This window comes from Pelodiscus sinensis, chromosome 5 (assembly GCF_052426305.1).
Source record: "Pelodiscus sinensis isolate ZL-2025 chromosome 5, ASM5242630v1, whole genome shotgun sequence".
Lineage (NCBI taxonomy): Eukaryota > Metazoa > Chordata > Testudines > Trionychidae > Pelodiscus > Pelodiscus sinensis.
In genome coordinates this window covers 55,576,466-55,601,188 of record NC_143056.1, presented here as the reverse complement: position 1 = coordinate 55,601,188, position 24,723 = coordinate 55,576,466, and the positions used below count along the sequence as shown (strand labels likewise).

Here is a 24,723-nt window from a genome sequence, read left to right as displayed (position 1 = left end):
GAATATATATAAAATAGACCCAGTTTATTTTGACAGGATGCATGAAAAGAGAAATTTTAAAAGTTGTGCTTCCTAATAGATGATATAATGAAAGCTGGGAGTGCAAGGTTAGCAAGTACCCTAAAAAAGTTAAAGTGAAGCTGAGGAGCAGGGTGCCAGGTTCTTGAAAAAGAAAGTGCTGAACCAGCCAGTGATTAGGCATAGGTTGGGCCTTTCCTCTTTTCAAAGGTGCCTTTGAATTTGAACTTTGGCTTCCTGAGAAAAAGGACATACAGAACTTATAGAATCATGGACTAAAAGTAAAAGTTGTGAAGAGTATCTGTACTGCTACTTTTTTTGGGAGGGGGTGTATTCTCCTCATTTTCCAGGTCATCCTGATAGACAATACAATGATGATAAAGAGTCTAAGTCAGTGGTGCACAAGTAGAGTAGCTGCAGGTTGTCCTTAGTCTAGCTGGCTACTAGACTCACTTGAGTAATAGTAAGGACTGGCAACTATAAAGCCCACAGCAGAACGTGTGTATGCATGTGTGTGTGTGTGTGCTTGTGTTTTATAAGTATAGCAATTAGATTTTCTTGATTTAAAAAAAACTACTGTATATTGGTAGGCATTTTACTTCCAAGATTTTTTTTTAAAGTGTGCATGCATATGTGATCGGCTTGTCCTCTTGAATATTATCACAGATGGAGTTCCCTTCTACTGTAGAGCTTCTCAAGGGAATGCTCTTCAAAGAACTTATGTCCATGTCTAATTGCGAACAAGATCGAGCTAGAAGCCTACTTTAAAGAGCGCAAGTTTCCTGGCCCCTGCTGTCTTGCGTCAGGTAAAGGATACTAAACAGATGGCATAAGCTGAAACTCATTGAAAATCAGTTTGACAAACATTCACTATCCATTTTTTTCTGAAATTTGAGAATTAAGAAATTAAAAATGGGATCCAGATGAATTACCATATAAAGATGAGCATAGCAGTTAGGTGATTTTTGACTACACTTCATAATTCTTTAGTCTCTTGTGCACTATGAAAACATGACTATTACAAGAAAGCACCTTGTACTATTGTAAGTAACATACCATGGAGGAAAACACTTTTGATAGTTCATATTTCTTTGGTACCCCTAAGGATTTCTGTTGCTGCCACTGAAGGATTATGGTATTTTAAAAACTGAAACAAAAACTACCAATGTTTATACAACAGATAAGCCAATTTATTTGGCTGGAATTGGTGTCTGCAGGTTGTGTGTTCCCACATCTTCTTTTAGTTGTTGTTGCTTTGAAAATACACTTATCCCAGAAGTCTCTTGATTGCTGTGTAGAAAATATTTTTTTTGCTTCTACTTCTTCCTTGCAAACATTATTCAGGTAAACATTTTTAATTACTCCCCCATCCCACCCCATACTTTATTTTAAATGAACTGAAACCAGATGACTTGTAAGTGTTTTTTAAAATAAATTGTTTACACTATAATATCTTTATGCCACATTATTATCTGTGCACTGAGATGGGAAATATATGCTTTCCCCAAGTTAGTCTTATAAAATGATATTCCACAGATCTTCAGTGAATTGCTGAAAACCATTTTCAGCACTCTGAATTAGAGGACTGCCAAGTCCATTTGATGAGGTTAAGTCACTTGCAAGAGGTATGTATTCTGCATGTATTTGTTTTAACTGAAAATGGCAGACATGCCAATTCCTACCCATACACCTACTATTGCACTATATCTATATACATTTGTGTCCATAATTCATTGTATCTTTCCATCTCTCTGACACCACAATTACTGCATAATGCACTTGAAAAAGTGTTATATCAGGGTGATTATCAGTTAGGCATCATTCTGTATAGCCATATTTTACTTGGATGTGCATTAAAAACTCATGTCATCTAACCTCATTGGTTCTATTTTATATGTACTGTATGTCATTAAAGACTTCCTTGTGCAGGCTTTCCATAGCACTGATAACAGCATAGGAGAGATGCTGCTGCCACTGGGCTGATACTCCTAAAAGGCAGAGAAGCAGATAGATAGAGCCTGGACTGTGGAATCCACCCCAATAAGCTGCTCAGTACAGAAGGGGAAGCAAACTTCAAGAAAAAAGCCCCCAATGAGCCAAAGGTGGAGGGCTCATTTGTGACCCTCAGAGTTGCAGTTCTGTCCCTAATTTCCTCCTGGAATAGTAGAGCTTCGCTCTCTCATTTACTTGGTATTGCATTTAAATAATCGCCGCTTCATTTTCCTATGTCTGGTAGCCTAATCTACATGCCTCTGGCGACAGAGGCATGTAGTCTAGACGTACCCTAAATGTGAATAGGCTCAGTATTTGGCTCTGTATTCCAAATTTTGTTGTACAATCGAAGTCAAATTAGGAATCTTACATTATTATTGTGCATTACCATAACAGCTAGGTATCCTACTATATTTCCAGATCTGTTGGGCTGTGTCTACACAGCAACATTATTTTGAAATAACTGGAGTTAGTTCAAAATAACCTAGTCCACGTCTCTACAGCAGGCAGTTACTTCGAAATAATGTCAAAATACTGTCAAGCTGGAGGACTTCTTACTCCAGCTTCTGTAACCATCATTGTACAAGGAGTAAGGGAAGTCGGAGGAAGAGGGCTCTATTTAGAAATAAGTGCTGTGCAGACGCTTTCAATTTTGAAGTAAGCTGTTTTGAAATAAGCTACGCAATTGATGTAGCTTAATTTGCGTAGCTTACTTGGAGTTAAGCCCTGATGTGTAGATGCACACTGAGGGTGTGTCTAAACTACATGACTCCATTGATGGAGCCATGTAGATTAGGCTGATCATCAAAGGGAAATGAAGCTGTGATTTAAATAATCGTGGCTTCATTTAAATTTAAATGGCTGCCGCGCTGAGCCGACAAACAGCTGATCAGCTGTTTGTTGGCTCGGCGTGCTAGTCTGGACGCTCCCGCGCCGACCTGAAAGCCCTTTATCGACCTCCCCATTATGCCTCATAGGATGAGGTTTATTTAAATCGCGGCTTCATTTCCCTTTGCCGAACAAACAAATCTATATGGCTCCGTCGATGGAGCCATGTAGTTTAGACATACCCTGAGAAACAGAAGATGAGGCTTATTAAATGGCTGATGGTGCATCTCACAGGTTACGTCTACATTGCCCAGTCTTGTGCAAGAACGTATGCAAATGAATGTGCAGTTATATGCAAATTTGCATACTTAATAAGCTGCCATTTTTGCGCAAGGGGCTTTTGCACAAGAAGGAGCAGTGTAGACTGCTCCTACTTGCGCAAAAGCCCGTTGCCCTAAAAAGGCGGCTCATTAAGTATTCAAATAAAGTGTGGCAATATTCATCGCAGGGCAAAGAAATAACTCACTTCTAAAGGATAATTCTGGCTCTGAGGTACAGTAGTATGTGGTAATATAAAATGAACAGGTAGGACTGAAATTTAAATAAATGAAGTGATATGATTTTTAAAAAAAGTTTAAGAACATTAGGAAATTTAAAGTTATAGCTTCACCATGAGTTTAAATTGCTCACACACAATTCATGTGTCATCACTTGAAATATTTATTCACTTTAGAGGTGAATTTAATCTCAGTTTTACATCAAGCATCTTATTTACATCTATATGTTATTATTTTATATTTTACATTACAAATGCAAGAATCAAGAAACAGACTTAAAATTTTAATTATACTATACCATTTAATATCACAACCTTTTAAGATGCCAGCACACTTAGTTTTATTCTGAACTTAGTGTTGATGTATTGAAATTTTTTAAAATGTACCATTTAATACTACAGTCATTAACGCAAAATAGTGTACAGTATATATAATACAAGCTTCAAAGGGGTAGCCGTGTTAGTCTGTAACTGAAAAAACTTTAAAAAATAACAAATAATCTGGCAGTAAGTTAGAGCCTAACAAAAAATGTAGATGGTATCATGAGCTTTCATGGGCACAACCCACTTCTTCAGATGAATGGAGCTTAAAGGGTCCAAGTTCCAAATAAACCGATGAAGAGGGAAAGGAGAGGGGAAAAAATGGGATAAGAATAGTCAATTAGAGTTTCCATGCTAAATGAAGCTGATAGAGAGGGTTCTAAGTGTTCTTAAGTACATGGTGTTTGGCCTTTTATATCATTAGGATGTGGCATGCAGGTGGTAATCTAGTTAAGGTCTTTGTTTAAACCTCTGTTGTAGGTATCAAACTTGTAAATGAAATTATACTCTGCAGCTTCCATTTCAAGCTTTTTTTTTTAAATTGGCTTGCAATAATATGGTGACGTTGTGATCTATTAGTGAGTGCCTGGGCAAGTTAAAATGTTTCCCAACAAGTTTCTGTGTGTTATCTTTGTGAATATCTGATTTGTGTCAATTAATCCTTTCTTGTAGAGACTGGCCAGTTTGGTCAATATACATGGTAGGGGGTCATTGCTGGCACAGATCACATTGGTGGATGTGCAGTTATATGAGCCTTTGATGTGGTGGTTTATATGGTTAGGTCCTATGATGATGTTGCTTGTATAGATGTGTGGACAGTTGGTGTAGACATACCCTCAGTGTGTGGGTTACACAAAAGAGTTTTGTCAGAAAAACGGCTGTTTTTCCAACAAAACCTGCATTACATCCACACTGCAATCGCATTCTTCTGAAAGTAAATCGAAAGAACAGAGGGTTTTTTCTGGCATCGGTAATCCTCTTTCTATGAGGAAGAATGCCTTTTCAGAAAGAACTCTTTCAGAAAAAGGCGTGTGTGAACAGGGAGGAGGGTGGTGGTTTTTTTGAAAGAAGAGGCCTCCAGGAAATAACATAGGTTCCCTGGTGGACACTCCATCCAAATTAATCAGAACTCTATAGCTCCTGTCTCCTGGCCCCTCTTAAAGCTGCAGGCACCCTGGACAACCTTGTGGTAGGAAGCCAGCCTGAGAACAGCACCTCATTGCATGGCTCTCACTGCCACAGGCCTTGCCACCCATGGCAGAGCTTCAAGCCCCCCGCAATCCTTCTGGCCACCCAGGGGGATCAAGAAGCAGGCATCGTCCTGGTCCGGAGCAGAGATCCTGTCCCTCCTTGGGCTGTGGGGCAAGGAGGACACCTTGCAGGATCTCCGCTCCAAGCAGCAAAAAGCTGACATCTATGAGTGCATGGCCAAGTCCCTGGCGGAACGCGGACACCCACCCCAGACCTTGGAACAGGTCCAGAGTAAGGTCAAAGCACTCCATCAGGGATACATCCAGGCCAGAGAATGCAGTTTGCGCTGAGGGGCAGGACCCCACACCTGCCCCTATTACCAGGAACTGCACCATTTCCTGGGAGGTGGGGAAACATCTTCCTCACTGGTCGTTGTGGACTCCAGCCTCCTGACCCCGTCGTCGCCTGGCTGGAGGTCATGGTGGAGGAGGAGCAGGACGACCAGGGCCAGCGACAGAAGGACAAGGAGGAGACCGAGACCATGACCCTGTCCCTGGAGCCGGTACTGGTCAGCCAGAACATCTCCAAGGTCTCTTTGGATGCCAGGGACGTATCTTCAGGTGAGTGATCTCAGTTTGTCACATACACAAGCCGGAGGAGGCAGGCACAGAGAGAGAGGTGTGCGATTGTCACTCGGGCTGGACATCGTGCTGTGATCTGCGCACATGCAACCACGTTCAGTGTTAGTATGCGGCACACGGACGCAGCAAACAGCCTCATAGCACAGGTGGGATCCTGCTGCCATGCTCATGGGAGGTCACAGATGTCCTGTCATGGCTGGAAGCAGACTAGCCTCAAGGGCACAGGCACGACCCCGGACACACCGAGGAGTGCCGCACACAGCACACGGGCATGCCTGCACGTGCGAGGCACCACCTGCTCCCGCGTGCAGCATTGCAAGCCGCAGTTATGTGTGCAGACACCAGGAAGGGCCAGGCTGCTCCCAATGCTGAGTGGCGGAAACATGCATGGGACCAGCTCATGCAGCGGTGTGATAACGTGTTGTCATGTTGTGCATGATGGCACACTCGCTTGCTACCGCTGTTCCTGACTTCCACCCTCCTTCCCCCCTGCTCATACCCTCTCTGCCTGCCCCCCATGCAGTGCCTCTGCTCCCTCCCCAGGTGATGCTCATGTTCCCTCCCCAAGTGATGCCCATGCCTCCTCCTTCTTCCCCCACCCCCTGCCCTCACCATTCCTGAGCCTGCTCCAGCCTTCCCTACTGCCTAACCTCTTGTGTTCCCCGGACCCACCCAACCCAAACAAGGTCCCTTCACCCGAGGTCTTGCCACCCCTCCCCCTCCAGGTTATGAATCCCCTTCCCCCTGCCCATCTTTTTTTATTGTAATATAAATACAGACTTCATTTTTCTGGAAACAACACAGGTGTTTTTATTGAGATGTCAGGGAAGGGGCAAAGGGAGGGGTTGTGGTGGGGAAGGGATAGGGCAGCAAGCCTGAGGCCCCTATTGGGGAAGCCCTGGGGAGAGTTACTGGGGTTCTTGAGAGAACCTCTCCCTCAGGACCTCCCGGATGCACACCGCAACCTGATGGACCTGACAGATGGCAGCTGTCCACGACTGCTTGAAGGCTCACCTCTTGCGGCCGGCATCTGCCCCCCCACACCAGGAGGAAGGCCTCCCCCTTCCTCTCCATAATGTTGTGGAGGACACAAAATGCTGTGACCACCTTGGAGATGTTGTGCTCCCCCATGTCCAGGTGGATCAGCAGGCATCTGAACCATGCCTTCAGGCACCCAAAGGCGCACTCAACTTGTATTTGGGCCTGGCTGAGGTGGGCATTAATTTGGTCCCTGATAAGGTCCGGGTGGCCTGTGTACAGCTTCATTAGCCATGGCATCAGGGGATAAACCACATCCCCCATGATGCACAGCGGCATCTGCATGTCCCCAGTGGCAAGTTCACAGCAGGGGAAGAATCTGCCCACCTCCAGCTTCCCGTACAGGCTAGAGTTTCTGAAGATACAATCATCATGGCCTTGCCCGACCACCCAACAAAAATGTCCATGAAATGTCCACAGTGGTTGACCAGGGCCTGCAGCACCATTGAGAAGTAGCCCTTGTGATTTATGGATTTGGTTGCTCAATGCTCTGGTGCACGGATCAGTATGTGGGTCCCGTCAATAGCTCCACCACAGTTCGGGAACCCCAAAGCAGCAAATCCGGCCACGATTGGGTCCTGATCTCCCACCCCTACTTCATCCTCCAAAGCCCTCAACCCCCCTTTCCAGATGGTCCCTCTTTTTCAGAACTACTCTTCCCCCAAGGACTGCAGCCCGTGAGTGCCTTACCTCCATGTGCACTTCCTCACACCAAACTGGTTGCCCACCGACTGGTAGCTGTCAGGGGTGACGAGCTTCCACAGAGCAATTGCTACCCAGTTCTCCAGGGGGATGGTGGGCTGCAGGTGGGTGTCGCATCTCTGGAGGGTGGGGGCAAGCTAGACACATAACTCCAAAAAGGTGGCCTTCCACATGGATGTTTTGGAGCCACTGCTGGTTGTTCCACTGCTCCATGACCAGCCAGTCCCACAAGTTGGAACTGGTGTTGAGCCTCCAGAAATGCCTCTCCACAGTGGGTTGCGGTTGCCAGGGTGTAGCTCTCACACTCAGGAAGAGGGTCCCCAGAATGACTTTGGGATCAAGCTTGGACAGGACCAAGAAGGCAGCTGGCACAAAGTACTGCAAAAACTTCAGCATGATCGTGTGGGGTCATCACATGCCCTGGGGCAGCTCCAGCTCCATGGCACAAAGGAAAAAGCTGTGGCATCTACAAAAGCAGGGCAACCACAGCAGGAACTGTGAGAGCTTTGCTGTCGCTGGGAGAGATAGGCAAGCACGCAGCAGAAGCAGAGAAACGGCTGTCTGGAGGAGGGGTTCCTTTAAGCGTATATCTCTGCAAGGCTCCAGCAACAACATTCAGAAGCAACTAGTGATCTAAAGGCCTGGTTGAAGTGGTTCTGGGTGGCCTTTTATGTGAGAGAGTGTCCAATCAGTGTGGATGCTCTCTTTCAAAAAAGCGCATTGCTTTTTCCATACGCTTTTGTATGTGGACGCTCTCTTTCAGAAGAAGCCTGCAGTCTAGACTGCACACTAGACCCGAGTATGGGTCACTGTCTCATGGAGTGGCACTTAGACCATGTACCATGATAGATAAGAACAAAGGAGCTCTATAGCCTAAGCTGGGAGCCAGCTGGCTTTATTGCTCAAGCTGTAAAGGCTCCTACACTAAGCTCTGGAGGTTTCAGGTTCATATCTGCCTGGTGGTGGTTACATTGGTACTGGTCTTGATTGCAGGGGTCAGTTCATGGATGAGGTATGTTGTGTGGTTAGTGAAAAGGATTTGTTTTAGGTTAAGGGGTTGTCTGTAGGTGAGGATTGGCCTGTCCCTCAACACCTGTAAGAGTGAAGGGTCATTTTTCAGGATAGGTTGTAGATTGTTGATAATGCATGGGAAGGGTTTAAGTCAGGAGCTGTAAGTGATGACAAGTGGTGTCTATTGTTTTCTTTTGGGGGCCTATATTGAAGAAGCTGATGTTTGGTTACAAGATATATTTACTCTGAAGGCAAAGAGTTGGCAGTTCCTGGGCCATTTCTGTGCTATGAATTCCTAATCAGCTGGAAACTATCTTCTATCCAATCCTGCACAGCCACAGCTGTGCTTTGCTTTGTCATCATCACAGCTGTACCTGCATAACTGAGATGAAAAACTGTTTTTACTGTAGAGCTTGTAAAAGTACTTCTCTATTGTAGTATTACTGTTTTCCTCCTCTGAAAGAGGTCTGTTGGTATATCAGACTCTATTTGTCCCAACAGAAGTTTGAACTGGGGACACATCATCTTCCTAAACATTTTAGTAATGTGCATCTGTCTGTTCATCCATCTGAGTTGGTTTATTCAAGAACTCCTAAATGGTAAGAGCTATGACCACTAAATTTGGTGTGCAGCTTCCTCTTATCATAACCTAAAGCACAAGGTCAGGGGTTAGTTGGCTCAGGATAATGCGATGTGCATGGAATTTGATTTTTTTCTCATAAAATGGAAAGGGAGGGGTCTGATAGGAGGGAGTTATACTTCAGAATGACCACAGGGGGGCAGCAAGGCACCAGAGATGGGGAGAGCTATAACTGCATTGGGTCAGCAGAGCAGAGGGATGGAGAAAGGGAAAACTATCTACTATATATTTCAGAGAGTTTATCTGTGTGTCTGTCTGTTCCCCAGCTGTGAGACATGCATCCCTCCCCTAGCTGTACCCACTGCAGCTGCAGTGGCCATGGACAGGCACTTTTCATCTTGCCCCAGTATGCTGCGATGAGAGAGTGTGTTGGGATTATCCTCTTTCCTTGGGGCAGCCTGCATACTGAACCTCTCACACCCCCAACTCCACCCAGAACAATGATTTAAATGGAAAAAAAAACTCATTTGACTTAACGCCAGGTAAATTTTCTAGTAGTGCAATAAATATGAGCCTTTACAGTGTGAACTGAACTACTGGGTCTTAGTTGGCTGCTATTGCTGACTCATTAAGATTCTTACATTATCTACTCAGTGGGATGGTAGTGGGGGCAAAGGTGAGTGTGATTTACACTGCCAGTTCTCACAAAAGAAAATGAATCACTAATTATACAAGAAAATTGCTGTTTTGAAATAAGCTAGAGGCCACTGAGCTCTCCTGTTTCTCTCCCTCACAGGTGTTATCACTAGCTTCTAGGCTCATTGCTCTTGAGGGGTGAAGGGTGAGGTGCTGTCCACATCTCCCTTGTTGCCACTGTCCCTTGGGCACTTTTTGCTTATTGCTCATACTTTGGCCTCTGGAGTTTTGTGATGGGGTTCAGGGGCGACTCTAGGACCTGCTCCCAATGCCAGGATTGGAGCAAGGAGGAGCCTGGGCTGTGCTGCATAACAGGAGTACTCTGTCTCTGCTGCACTCCTTCCTGGCTCCCACAGCAGCACAGGCTACCAGTTCATTGCAAAAGTCTCAGAGGTAGCCTGTCACTCTGTCACTTTTTTAAAACAACCAGCAGGCCTGCGGCATCTTAGCGAAGACTAACAAATACATTGCACCGTGCGCTGTCCTGGGTAAAACCCACTTCACCAGATGAAAATACAAACAAACCAGGACTATGTAGCACTTTAAAGACTAACAAGATGGTTTATTAGGTGATGAGCTTTCGTGGGCCAGACCCACTTCCTCAGATCAAATAGTGGAAGAAAATTGTCACAACCATATATACCAAAGGATACAATTAAAAAAAAGTGAACACACATGAAAAGGATGAATCAAATTTCAGAACAGAAGAGGGATGGGGGGGAAGGTAAATGTCTGTGAGCTAATGATATTAGAAGTGATAATTGGGGAAGCTATCTTTGTGATGGATAAGATAATGTCTTTGTTTAAACTTAGGCGTAAAGTGTCGAATTTAAGCATGAATGTCAGTTCAGAGGATTCTATTTCAAGTGTGGTCTTAAAAGGTCTTTGAAGCAGGATGCAGGTAATCAAGTTGTTAAGACAATGAATGTCCCTTCTGGTTGAAATGGCAAGAAACTGTTTTTTCTTTGTGATCCTGTCTAATATCTGTTTTGTGGGCACTGATTCTTTGGCGAAGTGTCTGAGACGTTTGTCCAATGTACATAGCAGATGGACACTTTCGGCACATGATAGCAAATTATATTTCTGGATGAGCAGGAATATGTATTCTTGATCTTATAACTCACTTGGTTAGGTCCAATGATGGTATCAGCAGAGTGAATATGTGGACAAAGCTGGCAACATGGTTTGTCGCAAGGGAAGGTACCAGGGTACACCCTGCTTCAAAGACCTTTTAAGACCACACTTGAAAGAGAATCCTCTGAACTGACATTCATGCTTAAATTCGACACTTTGCGCCTAAGTTCCTCCCCCTGCATGCCTCTCCTGTTCTGTAATGTGATTTGTCCTTTTCATATGTGTTCATTTTTTTTAATTGTATCCTTTGGTATATATGGTTGTGCCAATTTTCTTCCACTGTTTGATCTGAGGAAGTGGGTCTGGCCCACGAAAGCTCATCATCTAATAAACCATCTTGTTAGTCTTTAAAGTGCTGCATAGTCCTGGTTTTTGTTTCGGCTACACCAGACTAACACGGCTACATCTCTATCACTATTCGTCAGATGAGTTACACTGAGCGCCCAGCAAGGGGCGCAGCCAACCACTGTCTCCCAGTAAGAGACGCTCTAGCAACACGCGTCCAGTCTCTCTGACCTCGTCGGTCGGCCTCTCTAGTCGCGGCGATTGGAAGATCCAGACGCCAGTTCCGCTTCCGTTTTTTGCCCAAACTTCCGCTAGTTTGACTCAAGGGGCTGGTGCGGCTGAAGTCAGCGGGAACTACTGAGGCGCTGGGTGGGAGAGTCCATTGTGGGGGGCGGTGGGGGTGAACGGAACAGACCAATCGTGCGAGAGCGGTTACAGCCGGGTGCGCGCGCCGCTGGGACCTCTCACAGCCTCGGCATGGCGGCGGCGGCGGCAGCTTCTTCCCAACCTAAGAAGATCGTGGCGCCTACCGTGGCGCAGATCAACGCGGAGTTCGTGACTCAGGTGAGGGCGGGGGATCTACCCTCTCCAGCCCGTTCTGCGGCCGAGCGCCGTGGGGTGGGTGGGAGCCGTTCGCTGCCCCGCCCGCGCCCGCCGAGGTTGGTGCTTAACGGCCCCCGGCTAGAGAGCCCCGCCCCCTCCCAGTGCCCGGTGTAAGCGCGGCCCCGCCCCTTGGCCTTGTCAATCTCGTCCCGTTGGGCTCCTGGCGTTGGCGGCATCCCTGGGCAGCGCCCTGCTCTGGTGCATCAAGCCTGGCGCCGAATAGTGCCCTGCCTTGTCCGCGTGTCCATCTGCGCTCCCCGAGCGCTCGCCCGCGGGCCCCGGAATCCCAGGCTCCCCGACGTGCCCTGGCCGAGTCTGAGTGCACGCTGCTCAGCGCGGGCTGGCCTGGGGTCTTGAATCGCCTTCTGTGTATCGAAGCTGTGAGAACATAAGAAGGGTCATGCTGCGTCAGACCATCTCGTCCAGTATCCTGTCTGCAGACAGGCCAATGCCAGGTGCCCCAGAGAAAGTGAACAGAATAGGGAGGCATCACGGAGTTGCCTGGCTCTTGGGTTATTGTTACAAGCACAAGGGCTAAAATTCTGTTCGTCAGGTGAAAGCTTTACTTATTTCTGCGTATTGAGTCTTATAAGGGCAGCATTGTAGTTCTGCTATGTTGGCATAGGTGCTTACTAGAGTGATGGAAAGGGTTTTCCATCACTGTAATAAATCTACCTATGGATGTTAACTATAGTTTAATTGACTAATCAAATAGTCAATGGAATTTCCATTGACTACTCAATTAGTCTGGTGGGGGGACACTCACGCTGTGGCGCTGTGCTTTAAATGTAGTAAGAGCCCACCAGGCTTTTACTACATTTAAAGCATAAAGTCGCAATGTCCCAGGGCGAGCAGAAGCCGATGCTGGCTTAAAAGCCCATTTTCTCCCAGCACCATCTCTGCGGGGTCCAGGGAAGCAGGGGGATAGTGGGGACTGGGCGCAAACTGAGAATCAGCTGAGTCTCCTGATCAGAAGCATAGCAATGGGGACCCTGTGCGAGCTGGGAATCAGTTGTCCCAGCTCGTGCAGGGTCACCTCTGCTGTGCATCAGCCTTTTAAATGTATTAAGAGCCATTTAGGCTCTTAATACATTTAAAAGGTATAGTCACAGTGGGGTTACCTTCTATGGCTCCCTTGCTTATCCATCCGACTAATCAATTAGTTGATTAAACAAGATTTAACATCCCTAGCTGGAACTGTTCAGTCCTGGCTTGCACTGTCCTGGGAGCTAACGCCAGGGTGGGTTACACTGCAGTAGCTCTCAGGACAGCACAAACTGGGACTGAACAGTCCTAGTTTGTGTTGCCCACAGGATGCAGTGGCTCTGAACTTTAAATGTAGGAAGAGCCTGCGGGGTTTGTAAGATATTTAAAGTTCAGAGTTGCAGCAGAGTTAGCTTCCTGGTTTGCACCACCCGTGGAACCCTGAGGCTCTGCACTTTTTAAAAGTAGTAAGAGCCCAGCAGCCTCTTACTACATTTAAAGCGTAGAGTTGAGGTGGACTTAGCTCCCGGGGGTGGCTCACATTGCCCCTGGGACCTTGTGGCTCTGCCTCCCCTGCCCCCCTCCTGCACCACGGAGATTGTTGTGGGGGGAAGCCAGCTTTTAAGCAGTGGGGAGTGGGAGAAGCGAGTAGTCAACTGCTTGACTAGTCGCTTACATCCCTAAATCTAGCCCATTAAAAGTCATAATTTGCCCATTGTTGCAGCAGTGTCTACACCGGGATTACATCAGTTTTAACTGTCTTTTTCATACCCCTGACTGACTTAGTTGGGTTAACCTAAGTTTTGATTGCAGTTTTTAACTCAGGAGATATTCACAAAACATGTATCAGAAGCTGTCTGTTTATTGTAGGCAAGTGGATTTTTCACATTCTTGTTGCATTAGTATATGCTACTGTACAAGATCTCTGACAATCAGTAATATATCCTCTGATTTGTGAAAAAAATTGTAATGGTACAAAATAAGCAAAGCATAACTGGCTGAAGCTTCAGTATAATTGCAATATATCATGAAATAGGTGGGTTGTGAGGGTTTTTGTGTGAATTTCTGCTCCACTCTGTCAAATGTATTCTCCCTTGCTTCACTCAGAATGAAGCTTGCTCAATGATGACCATGTATCCTGTAGCATCATTATCTCATTAACTTTGCTGAGTCAGGGGATGGGGAGTAGTGAGGAGGTGCTAGGTCTTCAGCAGAAATCCCTTTCCCTTCTCTGAACATCCACACATCTCTGAAATTTCTCAAGTGGTCTTAGAATAGCTGTTTGGGAGGAGGCTCATGATGTATGCATGCATTGTGGGGAGCCCACCTGCCCTTTCTTTCTCACCATCAAGATGATTTAGGAGAAACATGCAGTCCTCAAGTGCAAGAGCTTTTTTTCCCCCCAGCTTGGGCCTTTCCACAACATCTGTGATGAAATGCATGACTTAGCATCATTTTTCGAGGTATAATATGATTAGGTTAGTTAGGAGATTAAATTTAGTGAGCATGTGGAATAAAAACATAGTGCACTATAAAATAGACACACTGTAGTTACCACTCTTCGTGTATTTTCTTCATATATTTTATGAAAATACTTTTTTCTTACAGTTGGCAAATAAATACTGGGCTCCACATGTGAAGAAAAAATTACCTTTTGATTTAAAGGTAAACACTTGGATTATTACTTGCATTGATATTAATAGATGTAATAGAGTTAAGGATGCTTATAAAATACTTGGCTAATAGCATATAAGAATGTTTTTTTGTTTTAGGTTTTCAAGAAAACGGAAAACCCAGTAAAATATACTAGATAACCAATGTTGATACTCTATCTTTTGTTGCTATCTCTTGAAAATTTCCCAAAACAGCTTAGTTAACTTATCATGGTAATATTTCTGATTTTATTGGCAAATTCACTTGCATGTTCATACAGCTCCAATCTTGCAAATGCACACGCTTAATGTTATGTAGGATTAGGAAGTGGTACTAAACCCATTTATTCATGTTTCAGTATTATCACTCATATCACAGCAGAATTTTCTGAGGATTTTTCAATCCATTGCTAACTTTGCATACACAGCAGCTTACCTAATAGTTATCTATATAGTACATCAACTGTTCCTTCAACATGTTGAAGCACTGCAATTTTCTACGTATCAGCAATGTTAGTTTTTTATGTAAGGCTACTTGTGTAAAGTTAAATATGCGTGTTTGCAGGATCAGGCATTGTAGAGCATCCATAACTACTTGTGGTGGGATTATATGCCATAAAATATATGTGCACAATATTTTTTAGTTCTGAAAAATTCTGCAAATTATTTTATTTGTTAAAATAACCAATATAAAGTTCCTGCTGTGAGCCTTGTACAGCTGGGGCTGTGAGTGGCAGGAAAATCACAAATTCTGCTGTGTGACACGGGGAGGGGTAAAATTCTATGGGGAGATTATCAGTTCTGTGTAAATTCTGCATTACACAGTGGTGCAGAATTCCAGCAGCAGTAATCCAAACCAACTTCGGTTCTGTGTACCCAATAACTCTAGGTGAATAAGTGGATCTAATTTCGGTAGATTACACAATAACATTTCTCGGGCTTTAGCTATGATTTTGTCTGCATTATAAATAAATTGAAACTGAACTGTTATTAGCTCATGTATCTGTTATAATTGTATAATAGATGACTCCTTAATGTTCTGGATGTTTTGATTCATCGAATTATCTTTGATGCATCAAATTATCTCCATCTGTAAAATTCTTTCCTACTTCAAAATGATGTTGTGGGGACACATGCGGTGAAAGATTGTGAAACTTTAAGATTCACCAATGAAATGCATTATGTAAAACATTGGTATATATTATTAGCATTACACAATTAAATTTAGAAATATGTGCTCAGGAGTGCTAACATTTTAAATACTCTTTGTCAACATGACTAGCAGTGTCTGATATCTATGGAAGCTTTTAAGCCGGCTCCCTCCAGCACCGGCTCATGTTCCTCCTCCTCCCTTTGCTGTTTTTCACAGTGGCAGCAAGGCTGGGAGGAGTGAGTAGTCAGTACTCCAGTCAACTACTCAATAAGCTTTTGTTTATAAATATATAATTATGAACTATTACAGGTAGCTTCTGTGTGCTTTGCAGGGATAGCCCTAACATTCAATCTTGTTTAAAGGAAGCAAAAATAATGAAAAATACAGTGTGTGGTTGCTGCATGAAGTTCTGTAGGGACAGTATTGTCTAGCATACAAATCATGTGTATGTTTACACTACTTGAAAAAAATCTTAAAGGGGTCTGAATTTTTGAGGGCAATTCTGCAATACTTTTTGAACATCAGGCCTCTTTAAAATATCTCAGGATCTGTGAATGGAAAATGCAATAAGAATACAAGTTATTATTGATGTAATTGAGGACTCACAAATGTTAAATGCATAGCATCTAGTGAATGGCATTTCTGATTTTAGAAACCTTAATGCCTGGAATATAAAATGAATACAACAAAAGTATTAACTCTTAATTAATACAATTTTTAAATATCATTTGCAATAGGTTATTGAAGAAGTGTATGCAAAAGAAATTGTCAAATCAAGGTCAGTACAATGTTGCTCCTTTATTATTCAGAACATGCTGAATACATATATCCATGTTGATTTAAAGTACAGGCAGTCCCCGGGTTATGTACAAGATAGGGACTGTAGGTTTGTTTTTAAGTTGAATCTGTATGTAAGTTGGAACTGGCGTCCAGATTCAGCCGCTGCTGAAACTGATCAGTTTCAACAGTGGCTGAATCTGGACGCCAGTTCTGACTTACATACAGATTCAACTTAAGAACCCCAGGCATCCCCAAGTCAGCTGCTGCTGAAACTGATCAGCGGCTGATTCCAGGAAGCCCGGGGCAGGGGCTTCCTGTAGTCAGCCACTGGTCATTTTCAGCAGCTGCTGACTTGGGGACACCTGGGGCAGAGCAGCTGGGGTGCTGCTTGGTTGGTCCAGTGGCGCCCAGAGCGGCGCTACGGGACCAACCGGCAGCACCCCAGCTGCTGTACCACAGGCGTCCGGAGCAAAGCCGCGGAGCACGGGGGCAGCAGGACAGCCCAGACGCGCCGTGGCTATCCTGCTGCCCTCGGGCTCCGTGGCTTTGCTCTGCTTTGCTCCCCGTCCCCCTAGTCTGCAGACCAGGGGGACAGGGAGCAAAGCGGCGGAACACGCGGGCAGCGGGACAGCCCAGACGCGCCATGGCTATCCTGCTGCCCTCGGGCTCCGCGGCTTTGCTCTGCTCCCCCTCCCCCTGGTCTGCAGACCAGGAGGAGGAGGAGGGGGAGCAGAGCAGAGCAAAGCCACGGAGCACGCGGCCAGCTCAGACGCGTCTGGGCTGTCAGCTGGCCGCGTGTTCCGACGCTTTGCTTCCTCTCCCTGGTCTGCTGGAGACCAGGGAGAGGAAGGGCCCCGTTCGTAACTGCGGATCCGACATAAGTCGGATCCGCGTAACTCGGGGACTGCCTGTAGTTTAATAATATGAATGTTAAAAAATGATTGAAAAGTGTATTAATAGTCATTGGTCGATTTATGTAATTTCAGAGATTAAAGGCAAGCTTTCTTTATATCTACATTTCTTTAAGCATGATCTAACTAAGGTCCGATATAGTGAATAAATCGTACTCTGCATTCCATTCTCTGTTACCTTCATGTGATTTGTAGCATAAGGTGGTCTTTGTAGCAATTGTTAATTTTAGCCCCACCCCCACTTGGTTCCCATTTAATGGGGAAATGAATCTCTCCTTACTACCCTCTGCTCTTCCTGCAATTTATTCTTGTTTGAGATTTGTAAAGGAGCTGTCAGTGAGGGAGAACTCATTTTCTGGTTGTTTCATTTTCTTAGTTTATGAATAACTGTTTGCTAAAGAGAATGTATCATGTTCACAAACAATTGAACATATTCTAATGAGCATTAATGTTAAATAGAGAAGAGGATGAGGCAAAGCATTGTGTAAGGTTAACAACATTTCATGGCTGCATCCAGAGAGGAGGGAGCAGCAGCTAATAATATCCTTGAAGAATAATAGAGCCTTATAACATAACATCTTGGAGATCTCAGATTTTAAAACCTGGAACATGAATGCCTGATGTATAGTTACTTTATTTTTATCCCCTTTATCTATAAATTAACCAAAATCATTTGGATTAAAAATGACCACTTCTAGTTTTTTATTACAATGAATTCATGAGTTATTTCTTAAAAATCTAATCCATTACCTTTGAAAAATAGTTACCCAAGTTAATTTGGAATCCATGTAGCTGTCATTGCAAAGCAATGTCTGAAAGAAGTTGCACAGAAATTTTAGAAGAGAACAATATGTAAAGGGAAAGCTTTGCACTTCTTTTTCTGAGTCATCTACAAATAAGTATGAAAGGTATTATTTTTTCTGTTTCACTTTTTCTCCTTTTTTCCTTTTTAGATTTGCCATTAGGAAGATAATGCTTCTTGAATTTAGGTAAGTTTTAGAAAGAAATAAAAATTAGCTCTCTGTAATAACTGGTGAAAATAAAGGTGAGATGAAAGCTGATTTACTTTGCTGTAAGGCAGTATACTTCATCTGTTCCCACCTGCTGTGTGCTGCAGTTTAGGGACAGTAGCATGATTTGTTCACCAGGCAGGAGCTAGAAATCTGATATTTAAAAATGGGTAAGAAAAAGTCTGCTTTATTGTTTCAAGTTCATTGTGATGGATTTAAATATAGACCACAGAAAAATTAAAAGTATGAAATGCCAACATTAATTGTAATTAATGTTTTATTTCACTGAGATTTCTCTAGCTCACCCACTGGGGAGGTAGCATGAAGTGGCACTTCACCAACACTAAACAGTCTCTTCACCATTGTGAAGCACAAGTGTTTTTTATCCCTTTTTTCGCTGATGAGTGATGAAGGGAAGGAATGTAATGTACAAATGCAGTCATTTATTGGAAAAGTAGGATAAACTTAGAAACAAAATGGTCATTTTTTAAATGTTGGCATTTTCTCCTTTTTCTTTCCTTTTTATATAGGAAAGTAAAATTCTGGTTTTGAATGGGATTTTTAAGTAGCTTCTTACTTCATTTCCAGCTGGTATAGATATCCTTATAAAGAGAGTTTCTGTAGCATTCACTATTTCAATAACCCCATTCTTTAAATTGTGTTAGAGATTCTTCATGCTGATACTGCACAGTATATACTTTCCATTATTTCCCTAAACCCCATGTCTTTTCTCTCTCTCTTCCTCCCCTCCCCCTTCCACTCCACAACCCTATCAGAGCCTCAGTCTTTTTTCCATTTTCATATTTTTTCCATTTTCATATTTCCCTGTCCCTGGGGCCACATCAACTATCATTCTATCAATTGAGGATGACTATAAGCATCTTTGCAAGAAGCAGAAAATATTCAAATAATGGAGAGAATTTCTGAGAGGTGATGTGAGGTCACTTACCTTTAGGGACACTCTCCATACCCTGTACCCAATCGTGCAAACTGTCCATATGTGCAGCTTCTAACCAGTTATTCCGGGAGGACTTGCAGGATCAGTTGTCCATTTTTAGACTGGCCATGTACAATTTGTCCTTGGAATACAAGTCCCTTTGGTCAAAGAAGTTATTTCTAAGGCACAGCTCTTGGTGTGCAGGACTGTATATACTAGTGGTCCCCAACACGGTGCCCACGGGTTCCATGGCGCCCGCGGGGGCATTTGTGTGCGCCCGCCAAGTGCTCGGGGCTGGCCTGGCCCCGGGCACATGGCGCATGGTGAGTACCGGCCCCGGGAGCGCCGCGGATTGGCTGCCCGCGCTCAGGGCGTGTGACGCTTGAGGGGGGAGGGGAGCGCCGGCCCCGGGCGCGCAGTTTTGGGGGGGCCCCGCACTCTGGTGCCCAGCAGGCGAACGGCCCCCCTGGCGCCCGGCAACCTAAAATGTTTGGGGACCTCTGGTATATACTTATGATACAAAATTGGGGTGTTTTTTGGTGTTCTTTATAACTATTGGTATAGTTCAGCTTGTATCAGTGGCTAGCCTGAAGTTTATTTTCAGATGGATAAGTATTTGTTTATGAAATATTTGTAATGTTTGGGAGGAAAAATTACACATATACACTCATCGTTATATGTAAGTAAATGCTGCCTAAAATAATAAAAATATAGGAATGCAAAAATAGTTGTTAATTGCAAATTAAGTAAGCAGCATTCCTTTATTAAAACCATTCTATTGCAAACTGTTATATTTCAAAGCTTATTTATTTTTTATTTGATTTAGTGTACCTCTAAATTATAAGCAAGGTATGGATTTGTGAAGTTGAAGACCACACTGTACCATATTAATTGGAGGGTTTTTAATTGTAAAGGTGTTAAATTGTAATTGACTAATCGAATAGTTGATGCATTTTGCATCGACTATTTGATTAGTCAGTAGGGTGCCTCTGCCTTTGCAGTGTGATACTTCAAAGGCAAAAGCACTGTGTGGAGCCCAGGGTCAGCAGGGGACTCCCCCACTGACCCTGGCCTCCATGTGGTGCTGCTGCTTTGAAACGCTGTGTGGAGTCCGGCATTGGGCTCCCGGTGGCATTTCGAAGCAGCGGTGTTTCAAAGCGGCAGCGCCACGTGGAATCTACAATCAGCTGGGGACTCCCCTGCTGAAACTGAGCTCCATGTGGCGGTGCCGCTTTGAAACACCATGTGCAGCCTAGGGACACCCCAACTGGCCCGGGCTCCATGTGGCACTGCTGCTTTGAAGTACCCCTTCTCTTCCCCCTCTTTCCCCCCCTTGTTGCCTCTCTCTGATAAAGGCAGCAAGGGCAGGGGAAGCAACTAGTCCTTAACATTCCTAGAAAATACCTAATTTGATATCCTTTGAAAATGCAAAAGTTAGAGCTCTGTTTCATGTTTAATTTTTAGTGGTTTGAATCTATTTGTGGAATGTTTGTAATTAGTACTATTAATGGTTTTACTTAAGTACTTAATTTGGGCTCATGTCCTATCCTCTCAAAGAAAAGCCTGGGGGTCTCAAATACTCTGTCCTCCATTCAGTTCACTATGCCACATTTCCTTGTATGCTTCCCTCAGGAGTGAAGGATTCAGCAGATTGGATATTGCCTACTTTGTAGTACTCTGTCTTGGCTACCATCAAGAATAGAAACCTGTTTTTGTCAGAAGTGACCCTGATTCATCTCTCTTGACTGACATCTATTTTTAGAGTTGTTTTAAAGTAGAAGGCTTTAGCCTATCCGTAAGGAAGGAAAAAACAACCTCCCAGATAAGACTTTACAAAAAAACCAAGCATATCAATACTTTCCCTATTCCTCTTGAGTCCAGTTGTCATACACACCACGGGGGCGGGCTTGCAGTCTTTGAAAGGAAGTTGGAGAAAGTAAGGTCAAATCATGGCACTAAGAAGGTTTGATTATTATTCTGGACTCAGCCACTGTGATCCTGGGAAAATCACTTAACTATTCTATGACTGTTTCCCGTCTGTACAACTAGGATAATTATACTTACCATGTTTTAGTGTATATAACCTGCAGGTTATGCAAAGTTTTACAAACCTCCCCTTCTCCCCCCACCCCCATGGCTATCAGTAAAAAAAAATACAGGTTTTTTTTTTTTTTTACTGAAAGTACAGGAAGACAAGACTGACTCTTATTTGATAAAAGTAGCATATTTTAATTTAATAATTAAGGCAGTTATGTTAAAATACATTAAAATACATTCTTTTACTGTGCAACTAGTAATAGAATAAATATATGGTAAAACTATTTTTTAAAAAAAAGCCATCTTCGCATTGTCATAAAATACATAAGATCATTCACTCTGATCTCTAGAATCAGCGCCAGCAGCATCCTCCTCAGCATCTGAGTTTTCAGAACCATCAAAACTTTCATCGTAGTCACGGTCCACAAAAAACATCCATAAAATCCATAGCCAAGGCTAGGTAAGCTTCAGTGACAGTTGAGGTCTGTGGTTTGTTGAATCACTGTCATAGTCGGATTCAGAGCGAGAAGAGTCAACATCGGGAAGAATGTCACATTTACGGAACCCATTGTGAGTAGTAGCTGGTTTTATTCTGTCCCAAGTAGCCAAAACCCATCTGCAAACTTCCAGTTGCACGGTGCAGTGAATTTGTTCCTCATTTGTCATCCAATTGTCCCATTCCTCTCGGACGAAGCACTTGAACGGGTGGTTGACAGCCACATCAAGTGGCTGCAACTTGCCCGGTCAGCCCACCTGGAATTATGGCAATATGTGCACCCACAAAGTTTATATGTTTCTGAACTGAAGTTTCTTTGTGGGCGGCCAAGGAATCTAAAACCAGCAGAGATTTTGGATTCAAAAAACCACATTTTTGTGCACGAAAGCAGCTGTCTGTCCACATCTTCATAACATCTGTGTTCATCCAGGCCTTTTTGTTACAAGCCACACAAATGCCAGCCGCAGTTTCTCTCTAGGCATTGTTACCCTCTTAAAAATCACTATAGGTTTTAATTTATCACCATTTGCCGTGCATGCCAACACTACAGTAAAACAGGTGCGTTCATGACCGGTGGTTGGTACACAGACTGTTTTTGTTCCAGTTTCCGCAACAGGCCGAGTAGGGGGTATATCAAATGACATGGGCACCTCATCTATGTAAATAATGTTGCTTGGTTTCAAGCCCAGCTGGTGAATTTCTTTATGTACAAAAGTTTTTAAAATCATCCATTTTCTTTTCCCATTTGTCGGGAAGCTGTTGGCCAGGAGATGTCCGTGCGTGAACTGACAGTTTCTCCGCATAAATTTGTACACCCAATTTCTCGAGCCCCCCCTTAAAATAATAGATTTTCTGCTCCATAGCCGTTAGTCGAGCCTTGAGTTGTATGGCTACTGTTGACACCGCCCGTTTGCTCTCTCTCTGTGTACGAACCCACTTCAACAAGTTTTCTTCCAGATTTGGCCACTTGACTTTCTTTCCGCATTGCACTCTTTTCCTAGGGTGTAATTGTTCAAGTTCTGCTTCTTCCTTTCTCTACTCCCGAACAGACTTTTTGTTCACAGAGTATTTTCTCCCTGCTGCTCGGTTTCCATTGTCCTTTGCATATGTCACAACACGCAATTTAAAATCGGATGTGTAGAGTTTGCGCTTAGGCATGTTTAAAAAGTTTAAAGTACTTTTTAAAACTTCAGGACAAGTTAAAACTACTAAAGGAATAAATGGATAGTAAAATAGTGTGGTTCAAAGGGGTTATATGCCAGCGATAAGGGTTGTAGCATACTTACTGCTCATCGTCATCAGCTTCGGCTCATTAACACTTCATTACTGTTCATTAACAGTACATGCGGGGGGGGGGGGGGTATGTAAGACTATTTTTATTCAGTCAGGAAAAACTGTGGGTTATACATGGGTGCAGGTAATACTCGTGTGCGGGTTATATACGCTAATTTACGGTACCTACTTCACAAGGCATAATGTGAGGCTAAATCCATTAATATTTGTGTGATGCTCAGGTGTTGTTGAATTAGAATTGCTGTAAATAAATAAAAATGGGCTCATGGAGTTTTTGTGGGTTCTGCAGTTGCAAAGTCAAACAATTTAGGTTTTGGGATCTTATTCAGTCTAATATGTTAATTATTTTAGATTGCTTGCCATGTGGAATTACGCTACAGGCAGTCCCTGGGTTACATACAAGATAGGGACTATAGGTTTGTTCTTAAGTTGAATTTGTATGTAAGTTGGAACTGGTACATATTGTAGGGGAAACTCTAGCCAAACATTTCTCCAGAGTTCAGTTTTATTCTCCTATACCTCACTTCCCTCAGTCCTTTATTCTCAAGCTGAGGTGTCTGCTGAGAAAAGCCGCTCCGCGTCTCCCTGGTCTGCTGGTGGGGGCGCTAGCTTTGCAACTCCCTCGTCTGCTGGGAGGAAGCAGCTAGTGCGGGGTTGCCCCACCCCGTTTGTAAGTAGGGATCTGATGTGTAAGTTGGATCCATGTAACCCGGGGACTGCCTGTATTTTGTTTCCTTTGTAGAGCAGTTATATGTATAATCTATTCTGATGCTTAATCATTTTCTGTTATCAAGTAAAATATATAAATAATATTTTTCATAAAGTGTAGTGCTATGCCATAGCGTATTCTGTCATGAGAGAAAGTTGGCATTTATATCCGAGTACTAGAGAAGATGTCTGAAGCATTCATCATATGCAGGAGATTGAGTTATTCTATTCTATTGGCAAATCAACATGCAATATTGTCCGTCTTACAGTATGGTGCTGTGAGCACCTAAGGCATATAAAAACTCTTTAATCAACAGTCTTCCAACTGAGGATAGTTGATCTTTCTTCATAGGTTGTGCCCATCCAATACGTTTTTGCTGCAATGACCTAGATTAGATGTAACTTCAAGAACTACTCACAAGTTGTACAGATGGATTTTAAAAAAATCTGTAGATAATTATGCTTCCCCCCCCCCCCCCCCCCCCCAGATAAGTGACAGAGTAGGTGGGTTGTGGAAACTAATGAACTATTTCTCTTCGCAGCCAGTACCTTGAAAATTACCTGTGGATGAATTATTCTCTAGAGGTGTCCAGTAAGGCGTATTTAATGTCAATCTGCTGTATGGTGAATGAGAAGTTCAGAGAAAACGTACCTGCATGGGAGGTAACCAATTTCAGTTGCAGTTGGCATTGACTTTGATCTACAAGTTACAGCTTTCACACTGTGCCCATTTAAATTGATGGAAGGTAGCAGAGCTTACAATGTTGAAAGTAAATGGTGGATTTTCTAGGTTGTCTGCTAGAGCACTTTAAACACTTGCAAGTTCTTTTTTGAGAAAAGCAGTGGATAGGTAAATGATTTCTTTTCATAGGGATTTCTCCTTTGAAATGAAATCATTTGTTCTGCTGTGTAATACCTTTGCATTTCAGATATCTTTCTCTCACTCCCTCTCTCCGGAATTCGGTGAAGGTTTATTTTCTGGTAGTAGGAAAAAATGCTGAGAGGAAATTACATTTGTGTATGTCGAAATGTGTCACTGAAAGTAAGATGACTATTTTATTGGTCAGTTTCTTGTTTTAAATCTTAAGTATATTTTTGTAACTTATAAACTGAAAATGTTTTATGTATAATATACTTATTAACTAGTACAGAATATCATTTCTAAA

At 43.5% G+C, this 24,723-nt stretch overlaps 1 protein-coding gene across 1 annotated transcript in view; it reads left to right on the top strand.

The window, feature by feature from the left end:
• Positions 1-11,293: 11,293 nt before the first annotated feature.
• AQR (aquarius intron-binding spliceosomal factor) overlaps positions 11,294-24,723 on the top strand; it is a 96,285-nt gene continuing 82,855 nt past the window's right edge. Inside the window, exons 1-5 of the mRNA XM_006123267.5 lie at positions 11,294-11,557; positions 14,189-14,245; positions 16,123-16,163; positions 18,030-18,065; positions 24,100-24,220. Coding sequence (XP_006123329.3) covers positions 11,471-11,557; positions 14,189-14,245; positions 16,123-16,163; positions 18,030-18,065; positions 24,100-24,220 — 342 coding nt within the window. The 5' untranslated portion in view covers positions 11,294-11,470. The remainder of the gene's footprint in view (positions 11,558-14,188; positions 14,246-16,122; positions 16,164-18,029; positions 18,066-24,099; positions 24,221-24,723) is intronic.